This window comes from Ceratosolen solmsi, unplaced genomic scaffold, assembly GCF_000503995.2.
Source record: "Ceratosolen solmsi marchali unplaced genomic scaffold, CerSol_1.0 scaffold30, whole genome shotgun sequence".
NCBI lineage: Eukaryota > Metazoa > Arthropoda > Insecta > Hymenoptera > Agaonidae > Ceratosolen > Ceratosolen solmsi.
This window is the reverse complement of record NW_011948421.1, coordinates 2434163-2447162: the sequence shown is the minus strand read 5'-3', so window position 1 is coordinate 2447162 and position 13000 is coordinate 2434163. Positions and strand designations below refer to the sequence as shown.

Genomic DNA, 13000 nt, shown 5'->3' with positions numbered 1-13000 from the left:
TGCATACGTACGTACGTACGTACGTACATATAATTGTTTACTTATTTATATATTTATTTACAACATCATCGTTCTTTAATAGCTAAAACCGATTCGTTCGAATGCTTAACTACTCGAAATTCGACTTTCATGACGACTGCCATTCGATAAGAAAATACATTATAATATTATATGGGCACTTTTAATATTAATAATAAAAATAATAAACAAAATATGAAAATTAATAATGAAAAGCAAACATTATGAGATCGGAATCCATCCGGTGTGGAAAGTATTGATAAACGAGTTTGTTTTTCTCGATATATAAACGTTGCGGGCCAATATCGATGTGTGAGCGCAGCTGTAAACATAACTGAAAGTATATGATCGTTCAAAGAAAATAATCTCATTGGTCGATATTTTAAGTGGGCAAGGGACGCGGCGATCGCGCGTTCAACCACTGCAATACTGATTGTAGAGTTAAAGTAGAAAATGCAACAAAGTTCTAAGCGAAGGGGTTCGGTGTTGTAGGTACAACCGACGATTTCGTAGTCGCTTAAAATGAAAAGGTGAGGTAACTAAAATTCGTAAGCAAGTAACAGAGAGGTCGGGCAACGATACTCTACCGTAGCTTGCCCTGACGCAAATCACAATTTCACCACCACATGGGGGTAGCGGGGAAGTTAGGGAGTGTCTAAGTCGCGCGCGTCCAATATACTGCGAGGCAGCTGATCACCAGGATCGCCCCCAAGTCGAGTGCGGATCCGCTCCTCGGCGAGCTATTGAAGAGGATACCGAATCTCAAGCCAACGCTTCGCCTCAGGTGAGACCTTAGTATGGGATTTCTCATGCTGGTGGGTCCACACTGCAATAGAGGTGCGTCCCACATGCTCTTGTCCCTGGCGCCGAGGAGGAGCGTGTATTGGCCGTACCAATCGACGCTGATTCTCGCCCTGAGTCCAAGGGTAGAGGGCGCGTCAAGGGAATGGGGTACGCAGCTCGAGGGCCAGTTGGAGAGCCTCGGTGTCTTGGGGGCGCTGCCCTCGCTGAGGGCGGCCCCGCACCGCTTTGCCAGTGCCACGTCGCCGGCGATTAGGAGGCTCTCCGCCACGTGGAGGTCGAGTTCGCTGGTGCCGCTCGGCGTCATCGACTGGAGGGGTTTCTTGGTCGTCTGCTCGCGTCGCTGATTGCCGCGAAGCATCGCCGCGAAGGACTCGGCCATTGAGGGCTGGGCGCTTTGGAGGAGCTGCCGGTAGTAATCGACTTCGTCGAGGCTGCGTCTCGGCCTCGGGCCCACGCCGCTGTCCTCGAGATCCTCGACGAGGTTCGAGGCCTTGGAAGAGGCGCTCTTGGTATTGGACGATGCGAGCCTTGGCTCGTGCTTCTCCGCAACGGCCTCGCTTATCTCGCCCGAGGTCGGTAGCATCGACTCCTTTTGCATCCTTGACGGGACGTAGATGTCGAATAGGTCCTTGGCAAGCTTGGGTGTCATCCACTCGGCGAGGACCTTCTTCGTTCGATCGTCCATCTCGGATTTCTCGTTGTCCTTGCTCGGCGGCTCGTCGTCGACTCGCCTTTTGGCGCGTCCGAATATCTCGTCCTCGATGAAATCCCCGGTGCTGCCGAGGGCGGTGACGTCATGTCGGCGATGCCTGCGCGCTCGTTGTACATAACTACCAGCGGCGGTTATGCCGTAGAGGAAGTTGCTGCACCGAGGGTCGCCGAAGTAATCCCAGCGGCCAGTCCAGAGCTTATCGCCCGCGTAGACCCGCAGCTGACGGCGAAGCCACACGCCACCGGGATGACTTTCGCAGGAGGGGCTGATCCAAGAGCCGCCGAGGAGGGCCGGCAATGCGACGACCTCGTGAAGCAACGGCGGACTGTTCTCCGTGCCTCGAGATATCGCCCCACATATTGGACAATTGTGGATCTGAAAGTGGAAAGAGATTGCGCGCCCGTTTTAAGCGATCGACTTTTTCCTGGAAGTGGAATTGTTGTTGTTCGGTGCGGAGTGGGTGTTCACTCACTACATTCAAAACATTCCATCATAATAACAACAAATTCTCAGCTGTCGCAGTTTTCTTTCTATAATGACTGAATATAATAATTGAAACAACAGGGCGTGATTTTTGGTTTGTTTTTTTTTTGTTTTTTTTTTTTGTTTTGTTCTTTTTTTATTTTATTATTATTTTTTTTTTTTCACAAAGAAATGTTTATGTTACCGAAAAAATGTTTTATTACGGACAAAAGTACGTGGGATCGTGAAGATTGATGAATCTACATAAAATAGTGACTTATTATTCTTTCATATCAAGATGAATATCAGTTTTGAAATTCTCAGTTGAATATTTTGAAGTATATGGATGAATTGATAAAATCAGAAAGTTCATGAGTCACATCGATTTCTGTTAGTCTTATGCTTTCTCTGATCTCATCGGCCGAATAGACTTTAAACCAAATCTTGTGTACCAACGAATTAAGAGGGAAAAAGAAAAAAGAAGAAAAAAAGAGGAAAAAAAGAATCTTTTGTATTGTGTCTACGAGTGAATCGCCTCGTTATAATGAGAAAACGACGGACTTGGTTGATTATAATTCGTTGCGCATGTATTATTATTATTTAATTGAATGGATGATACTACATTGTATAGCACAATATAAATTACAATTTCGAATATTATTAAATTAATAGCGTGTGTTTCTAATAATCATTAAAGTCACACAATTGAATAATATTATAATTTCACGGATTTTACTGCCTCTAAGTGCTTATTATTAATAAGCTTATTTAGAGAAAAATCCAGATGTGAGCGTTTGTACTTTAAATCTCCGAAGCCCATATCGTAGCATTATTATCTCGGTATCTGGTTTCCTCTTATTACAGGAAAAACATAGAGCCTTTCCGTTGTTGAAAGAAGGTTTCGTTTATATATATATATATATATATATATATATAAGAAAGAGAAAAAAAAGTTAACATATGGGCTATTGAAACTAAATAAGAGTTTTTGAGAATTCACGTGGTAAGACCGTCGTCACGCCATGTTTTTCCGTGACAATGCCATATGAATTTTCCGTATTAATGGAAAGCAGCCGGCAAAATATAATATTTTAATAAGTCGACAAATTGATCTTCTTTTATATTCTCAGGTTCTTCGCGCTTTTTATTGAAATGAATCCTTCATAGTTTTCACTATAAATTCATTATTTGCAATATACAATGAGGCAAAATCGTAATTTAGCGTTAGGTATATCAACAAACAACCATTGCCCGTTCATAAACCCTACAGTGGGAGTGTTTATAATAAAAGCATTACAACAATCATTGCGAGTATTACTTTGAACGATAGTACAGCATACTAAACGAAAAACATTATTTTCTGAGGCCTCCTATAATGAAAGAAAAAAACACACAGAAAGAGAGAGAGAGAGAGAGAGAGAGAGAGAGAGAGAGAGAAAGAAAAATATGTCATTCTAAATGGCGGCTCGTTCGATCGTCAGTCGTTCAAAAGAATCATAGCGTCTTGAGTATAATCTCCCAACGGCATTTCCAGCACGGATTTTTCTTGAAAATTAAACATGACAATATCCGCGTCATGTTATTCGCCTAATATATTCAACATCTTCGATGCGTGACGTTCTTAGGCCTGTCGTAAAACAAACGCGGCTCGAGCAAGTCAGTCAGGGTCTCGTCCTTTTCCACTTCCACTAATCCGCCCGTCCTAATACGGCGGTACCGGCTCGAGTGAGAAATGGGAAGGGGGGTGAGGCAGGGATACAGAAAGGCTGGGGTGATAGGGGGAGGGTAGGGGAGGGATGGCAGTGGCAGAGGGGGGAGGGATGGGGGAGGAGGGTGAAGAGAACGAGGACCGCCGAGCGTGCTTAAAGGAAAAGCGCCTCGCGTTCCGAGAGCGGAGAAAGCGTCGTAGTCTCAAAGGCAAAATAATACTCACTGTGTCGGTCCTGAGCAGCGCCGTCGGCTGTAGGGAGGTGTGCTTGTGGGACCTCCTGGAGGCTTGGTCCGGAGGTAAGCTGCCGAGGAAGAGCTCGACCCTCGGCCGATCACCAGCCCCGAAGCCAGCGGATCTGAAGCCCGTGGGCCTGCGCTGAACTCTCAGCAACCTTAGCTCGTCGTAATCGATGCCGAGGGGCGCGAGGCAGTCGACGCTCCACCCCCATCATGCTCTGGTGGCCCTGCAGGGAGTTGTAGCGTGGTCCCTGCCATGTGAGCGAGCCCCCGAAGCGCTCCGGGGCCCGTTCGTAGATCAGCTGGGCGACGTAAGGACGCCAGCGTGGCTGCGGCCCGCATGACACGTTCACGCGATGGCCCAATTTGTGGGCGACCTGTGGGCACACAGGAAGTGCGCGTGTCTTGTATTACTCCTACATAAGCCTCCTACTCGTCAAGGCTTGTCGTTAACTCGTGCGTGTGTACGCTTGCAAAATCTCCGGTCATATTCTACTTTCCTTCGTTCATTCGGACTTACTCCACCTTTTCTGTATTTGCTTTTCAAATGTTCTCTCTCTCTCTCTCTCTCTCTCTCTCTCTCTCTATCACTCACTCACTTTTCGAGACTTTTAATAGAGGGGAGAGCAGAGCAGTGTAAACCTTTAATAGGGCGATCGACGATCCCCGCGAGAGACGACGGGACGACACGTCTACGTTCTCTCCCATTACTCGGTGATGCGCCCGTGCATTACGTCGATTTGCAATTAGAAACTCGCAAGACTCATTTATGGAAATTGAGACAGTAAATTTCAATAAAAAAAATCGAGATTTTGAACAGTTAGATGCAAATCTTTTAAATACTACTCTACATGGTTTTAAAAACAGAGAACTAGTTTAGAGAGTCTAATTTAGAGTTACGTTGTGTACTTCATATCAATTGCTTTAGAATTTATCAGACAGACGCAGTATGCAGACGAGTTCCTAATCAATATTTGCATCTCTAAAGATTATATCGCACCACCTTACGACGGAATTTTATTAGATCATAAATTTCGATCTCCTCCTCCTCCCCCCCCCCTTACCGCCGCTTCCCAGCAATACAAGGTACAGCAATAGTCTTTACGTATTAAAATTTTGTTATTTTCTAGAGAATAATTTATGAGCTCGCCACATTCGTATTTCCTTGAGAAAAGCTTCGGAGCTCCAAAGTGTAAGAAATTAGATACGTTTTAAATACCTGATATGAGGCACACCGCGTAATTTATATATTTTGCAATCCAACAATTCACTTAATTGCTTCCCGCTTAAAGCAATACTCAAGCTGCTGATAGGCATTTACAACGCAACAACGCCGTTCTTTTATCCTTCGAGTAATTTGAGTGAAGAATTAATTATATGCTTAATAAATTGCTCGGTACCCTTCCCATTCACCAACAACTGCGCCAATATAAATATAAACTAAATAATATCAAATAACGAGTGCCGGGATTCTGTTAGCAAGTCGTACTGCAAATATTTGAGCAACTGTGTGGCCGACCACAAGTGTCGTTAATGGGATGGTCCGTTTCCTGGGAAATCGTTCCCTGGTGAACGCTTACTCATATCCATCTACTGGAAAATCAACTACTCACTTGACGATTCAGCGGCGAGACGTGGACCGTATCCAGCTGGTAGCGTGCCTCGGTGGCACCCGGCGTCACCAGGGAGCTGCCCAACATTTTGATAACACCGCGCGTCGTCACCGTGTACGTGGCGATGCTGCACGACTCCTCGGCATAGTAATGCCGCATCAGGAGAAAGGTGCCGTTCTCAAAGAAGCTGTACTTCCTTATGATGTACTCCGGGCCCGCGCGGATCTCGCACCTGCAAACATAGGGAATGCGAATTCCGCCGTGAGTCTAACCGTCAACTAGTATGATGAGCAATAGAGAGTTCATTGGGGTAAATTTAGGGGTGAGGGGAGGGGTTGTGTTAAAAAATTATAACAGACGTGTTTTACAACGCATTTCGATTTTTGAGCTGTAAAGGTCGCTGGGAATCGTCACGCTTTACTTTCACCTCGTATTAAGCTTTAAAATGTTTCATATATCCAATCGTTCCATGAATTTTAATCAGCATATCAGTACTACTTTTTTTCACTCTTTATTAATTGTTTTATGACTTTTATTATACCAAAAAATAACAAACTTCTCCCTCGAAGTATACTCTTGAATTTTTCTTGGCAAATATCATCGTAGCCATTACAATTGAAAATATCTGCTTCATAAAAGTTCTTTATGCATTGCATATAAGTGTGTGTTACAGCGATGTGACGAGTCGTGGTTTTATAAAAAAGAAAACAAAAAAAAAAAAAAAACAAAAACAAAACAAAAAAAAAAAAAACAATGATAAGAATAAAGAAAGGACAAGTTTGGCCACAATAATTTCTAAAAATGAATTTGGAGTTTTGTGAGTTTCAAAAAAAAAAAAAAAACGTAAAAAGGAAAACGTCGTGAGAGATGAACCAAAGCATCGTTTTCCTTGATACGTCAACGGAAAAGACATAGCGGTCAAGAAGCAGAATCATCGATCATGTGGATCGTCTCCTCCCTCGGGAGACGAGGACGCGTCGTCAAGCAAGACGACATTGGAAAAACAGATATTTTTCTTCTGGCCTTGCTGAGAAAAGTGCGCCTCACTTCGTACGACACGTATGTGAAAAGACGGAGATGGAGAGATGGAGCAGAGCTCCAGATGAGCGGCCGAACATTAAAAGTAGCAGCAGGTTCGCGTCGTCGCTCCGAGGGGTCGAGTTAGAAGAAGCATAAGAAGAGGAAGATGGAGAGCATTGTTCAAGGTCCGTTTTTACGTGACGAAAAAGTGCACTTTTCGTGGAAAACTGGTAAAGAGAAGTTTTCGTGCTCCATGAGCTGGACGAGAAACTTTGGAGTTAGTAGGTTGCGGGGCGTAGAGTTGAGGTAGAATGAAGCTAGATAAGAATTGAGAGAGAGAGAGAGAGAGAGAGAGAGAGAGAGAGAGAGAGAGAGAAAGGCAAAATGCCTGCGCGCTCTCTTCTCGCTGTGTGTCAAAGAGCGCATTGTGTCCCTCATCTCCCTTTCTGTTTTCTTCTTCCTACCTGCTCGTGTGCTAGACGAGGATGCGAAAGTACACTCTCCGCGTGTGTGCGTGCCCTGCACGAGAAGGAGACGAGGATGAGGGAAAAGGAAAAAGGGACGCAACGTCCTTCTCTTTATACCTGGATCAGCTGAAACGTTCTCCATTCAAAGCCCTTGGAACATAACCGAAGTCGACTCTCACTCTCTCGTTTTCTAAATCATTTGGGAGAAGGAAAATGAGGATTGGAATAAACTCTCATTCCGTTTTTTCATATTTTTCAATTTTGTACGTATCTCCTTTATCTAGGATGATACATGCAACAATGTATTGTACGTGAAAAAAAATTTGTTTTCTTACTTGCAACTTTACAAGTTTGTTATTAGTTTAAAATCTAACTTACTGATTAAGTTTAATCCTATATAAACAATTGTTTATTATAAACGTGTTTTCTCGTCAAGACTGCTAAAAACATTATGTAGTGCGGTCATTGTAGAACTACCTTATTTAAATTATATTTTTAGAAGAAATAAAATTTATATACATAAATATAAAATCTTATCACTCAATTAAAGTTAATATTTTTTAATAAAATAAAAAACATGAAATAAATAATTACCAAATTTCGTTGCTCTGACTATAAAAATGAAAGTGAAAATATGGAATTGATATATAATAATGGGCACCACATAATTTTTTCCCCTGCGTTTATGTTTAATGTTGGTAAATATATGCATTTGAATTTTTCATCGTCGACATTGTAAGAACGTAGTGCGCTGAGGGGAAATTTGCTCTAAAGCAAACAGATTAATCTATTTATCTTTTATGAATATAAGTGAATACCACTTTTTATGTAAACATGGTAGATCATATAAAACGCTATGAGTGATGTGGGTAAAGAAAATACACGTGGAATTAAGAAAAAAGAATCAGCGGAAAGCGTTGTTTATTCATATACTAAAACTACGTCAGAGAGTAGATATGCCCATGACCAAGATGAACCAGCAAATAAAAACAGAGAGAGAGAGAGAGAGAGAGAGAGAGAGAGAGAGAGAGAGAGAGAGAAAGAGGTTTCATTATTATCGTCGTGTGATTTTTCAAAGTACCGAACATTCGCCACAACTACAAGTACGACGTTTGGCCCTCATTGTGTAACGCAACTAGTAAATGGAGAGCAGATGCAAGGACAACGCGAGCGATTATAATGCGCGCGTCCCTAAGGACGGACCCATTCGCCCTTTCAATTATCGTCTCTCGTTCGTTGCGGGATCCCGCCTCGGCAGCTCATTTTACGTGACGTGAGCGTAATCACGATCCTCCCTTTATTATTTCATCCAGGCGCTCGGAATACAATGGACTCACGATGGCGCCGCCTGAATGCAAATATCGTCGATGTCGTCGTCGTCGTCGTCGTAGCGCTTAATTTCTCAGCCGCAACTCGCGCCAATAGATAATATGCCAGACCAACTGTGGATATTTAAATCGGGCCCCTTCCCCTTCTCTTCGCTCGATTTCTCTCTCTCTCTCTCTCTCTCTCTCTCTCTCTCTGTTTTAGTCGATACTCGGACAGGTTGGGAATTTAAATTTGTATTTTTTATTTTCCGTACTCTGCCGTAGCCTTTATTAAGTAACATCTAAAGATATTTAATAGGTGCTCGCCGAAAAATTAAAAGTTCACATACCGTCACCATCTAGAGATTGGCTTTGGAATTTCGTGAATATTTATTAAGATTGTTGGCATTCAACGATTATTACTTTAGATGAAATTCATCGTTAATTTTATAATGTCCTTGTCGTATTATCGGTACAAGTGGTCTACTATTTTGCTTCAATAAATTTTTAATTTGCCAACAAATTGATCAGTAATGTCGTGAAGCAATTTTAAATTGAAAATTATTATTTTTATGAATTGCATTGAATGACAGATTTATTAATATGTCCATCGTCATATACGTAATGAGAAAAAACAACTGGCATATTAAAGCTCTTGTAAGAATCAATACCAATTACGTAGGTGTCAATAACATCTTGCCAATTTATTCCAATTGAATGGAATCTTTATCTGTTAAATGCCAGTCGGAATCGTTAAATTTATCGGGAAAAAAAAAAAAAAAAAAAAAAAAAAACAAATACTCGAACAATAAGCGAGCACGTTTAGCGATTTTAGTAAATTGTTCTTAATTATATAACTTGAGCAATATCCGAATAATTCCATGAAAGGCAACAAGAAAAAGCCTTTAATGATGAATTTCATTTATCGAGTGAAGTAAAAACTTTTTATATGCGATATGAATTCGCCGTGTTTATTTCAAGCAGCGCATTTAAAGATATAGTAGTTAAAAGAGATTGGCGAAAAAAAAATTAACGAGTAAAAAGAGCTTAAATTTTCATATTGCTAAAATAAATAAATAAGTCAACGGCACAAGACTAACTAAGAAGGGACGAGACAACATAGAACCAATGGGAAAAAATAAAATCTAGCAAGCGTACGAGTGACGGTGGTAATGCGTAAGGGGAATGGGGTAAGGGGTTTGTTGAAGGGGGCTGGGGAGGGAAGGGGGGGAGGAGGAGGAGGTTAAGGGCCCGATCGCCCGTGGCTCTCGAAAGGCAAGAGTCCGAGAAAAAGTTGAAATAACGAGATACTCACTCCTGGGATATCCAAACGGCATGGAGCCGCGTGGCGGATTCGTCGACGACCGTCGCCCGGTCCTCGTTCATGATCTCTCGGACGGCGATGTCGCACTGGTCCTCGCTTGCCTCGGCCGCATCCCACAGTGCTAACGCACCCTTACCGATGCATCCTATAACAGCCGAGAACAAAAATATGTTACCTTCCAACATCTTTTATCGCTTTTTTCCACGTCATCTCGCTCACTAGGCCGATAGTGCATTTGAACGAAATAATGGAATGGCATAATCAGTAGTTCTCGCCGGGAGGCTCGTCGGGACCTCCTTCTGGGCTGCGCATACGTATGTATAAACGCGCGAGAAAAACCGGGAGATTTACGTCTCGATCCCGACGCGGACCGTCGACATTCTTTTCCTCCCTCCCCATACCCTCCAATAATACTAACTGCTAACGAACGATAGATATACCTCGCCACCCTCCTCCTCCTTCTCACCCGCACCATCCCCCTCGAGGAATCGTCGTTTCGGCCTGTCTTACTTACTTCCGAGTGCTATAAAGTACGACCCAAGTATTTCCAATAAATAATTTTCACATTGATTTACTCCTTGGCTCGCGATCCAGTTTTTCCTTGCCTTTCTTTCACCACCCCACCCCCCCCCCGGCGATGATCGGTCGTTAAGCCATTATTATTTATTACGTAGCAATGGTTATTGTTTTTCGTGGCTTGTCGAAAGTGGAGCGCGACGTTACTCCCGAGCGTTACTCCTAGACAATCGTAGCGCACTACATATACGTAGAAACGACGAGGAGAGCCGGCGTGGGTTGGCCGGGGGGGGGAAGCAGAGGGTTGGATGGGGAGAAAGCCCCTGACAAATTAACGCCCTACCCCCATTACGAGGGCACGCGCACTCGTGGCTTCGTAAATTGGACGTACGTGTCGTTGGATAAAGGAGTCGCGAAAGTCCGCGCGAGGTGGTACGCGGCGGACGCGGCTGATCCTCAGGTAGAAGTTTCGGGGCGGCCGCCCGCTGGGCTACCGGGTGATTTAGGACCCCAGCGTATCCGCTGAGATAAATACCCTCCTCCTCTCCCCCTCGTCCGAGCTCGCTCGTTCGTCGCTCGCTCGCTCGCTCTCTCTCTCTCTCTCTCACTCCCTCCCTCATGCGCGCACACGCAACTCACGCACACATACCCTAGCCGCCCGACAGCCCGCCCCCTCGTTCATATCGGATTATCTGGCATCCAGTACCTGGACTCTACCTCTTAGCTGGCAGCTCGTCTCGGACGCATTGACGAGAGCACTCGAGTGAGTGGGCCCGCGGTGAGCGACACCGGCCAACGGCCTGAGATTTGCGGGATCCGAGTGTCGGGGAATCCCCTTTTCCGGAACTGCGCGCGCAAATTACGCGAGGCTGGACTTTTGTCGCGCGGCCCGTCTTTAAAGCAATGCTTGACAATGGATGGGATGACTCGGGCGATGTGTCGCCCTGGCGTGGATAATCAATTTGCGCTCGTTTCAGGTGCACCGCCCGGGAAAACTAGCCGAGAACGGGCCGAGTTTTGACTGACGCGCGACGATTTCAATGCCGATGCTCTTTGCGGCTTGTTACGCTTACTTACGGGCATGAATAACGTAACTGTGACTTGGTGCGTCCTTGGGTGGACTAGACGGAAAATAAATAAAGCCCGGGCGCTCGTCCCATTGTGCGCTACGCCGCGTAAACAAACGGTTATTCGGTAAAAAGCGCTTTACCGCGGCAACTAGCTACGACGACGGGCTTAGCTCGGCTTTAAAAATTCTTCCTTTTTAGCAACGACCGACGCCGTAAACATTCCGGTCGGCCGAGCTTTGCTCGCTGCAAGCTACAAGCGCAAGCTACATATAATGGATAATGCCAGTGTTGCTGGTGGCGGTTCTTTTATACGCGTGGCTCTCTCATGCGTGCACAAAGGTAATGGACAAATAAGGAGGAGAATGTGCGTTCTATTAAAAAGTAATTTCAACCCCTCCGCTGAAGATGCTGCTCACCGAAGCGCGGCGCGGCCTTTCGCTCGGCGAAACCCTGCATCGTTGAAAATAATTTCTTCTTCTTTTTGGGTTTTGTTTTGTTTTGTTTTGTTTTGTTTTTTTTTTTGTTGTTTTTTTTTTTTGTTGTTTTCTTCTTCATTTCATTTAATCATCCTCTAATAGCTGCTGTATCGAATTTGTTGTATAGGGATCGCGATAGGAAGCGAGAAAATGACGGCGGTACCTAAGGATTTTCGTGGTGCAATGACGAACAATGCCTAATACAACAGGATTAGTGGATTTGAAAAACCACATTGTTTGTATTAAAAAACAGACTCGTGAATACGTCTTGAATTTCCTGGGGAGGATTTTCACATAAGAAAATAGGGAATTGTGAAGGTGTAATTGCGCGTTAGATTTCATGACATGAAGGCAGGGAAGACGAAAGTAAACAATGATGTTCAGTTCCGATTATTTATCTTTCATACAATGGGAATTTACTAAAACTGAAATTTTAATTTATTCCACTTATTTAACCACAGTCGTAAGGCTAAATATTGAGAAAACGCGCTTCCTCCCTAAACCTATAACAATATTTCGTTACAGCGTCCAACTGGGGGCTTACTTTCTTTTTTCCTTAATTATTTATGTAGGTCGTTGCCTACCGTGTTTACTCAATAAACAAAACAATAGAGAAAGGAAAATCGTGATCGTAATATGAATTAAATAGCGAAGAAGAGGGAAATATTAAATAATGAAGGAAAAGAAAAGACGAATATCATGAAATATTATGGGAAGAGAAAAATAGTCGACATTCGAATAAAGTCCATTGCGGACTTATTCTTAATTCCCAAAATACCAGTATTAATTAACAATTTTGTCGCTCTCTTGTTAAGAAAAAGGAACGTTTTTCCTCGATTGTCATAAATTTTGCAATTCCTGAAAAACGGTGCGTGCCGAGTCGAACCGAGTTCCACCTATCGATGGATTTCATCACCTACACTAGTGTACTGGCGGCGGCGGCCTACGTTGTTTCAAGCGTAATAACTTCTGCCTCGTCCAGCCGATCGTCGAGGGACCGAAAATCAAGCGCAACAATAGCGGCAAAAATGCGGATTATCATGAAGAAATCGCTTGGTCGAGGATGCGTTTGGCTATAAGTGGGAGGTGCGCTAAAGAGTAGCAGCAGGCAGGCAAGGACTGGGAGTGTGTTGCCCCCCTCCTTCCCTCATGATTTCTACGCGAGTAAAATGAGGAGATGGAGGTGGAGTAGTTGGAGATGGAGGTGGAGTAGGTGGAGGAGGAGGAGGAGGAGGAGGAGGAGGACGACGATGATGATTATTAT

General features: G+C 43.9%; 1 protein-coding gene across 1 annotated transcript in view; it reads right to left on the bottom strand.

Moving 5' to 3' along the window:
• Positions 1–523: 523 nt before the first annotated feature.
• Positions 524–13000, bottom strand: part of LOC105361323 (uncharacterized) — a 16205-nt gene continuing 3728 nt past the window's right edge. Inside the window, 5 exon segments of the mRNA XM_011498452.1 lie at positions 524–1909; positions 3930–4170; positions 4172–4320; positions 5557–5788; positions 9666–9819. Coding sequence (XP_011496754.1) covers positions 674–1909; positions 3930–4170; positions 4172–4320; positions 5557–5788; positions 9666–9819 — 2012 coding nt within the window. The 3' untranslated portion in view covers positions 524–673.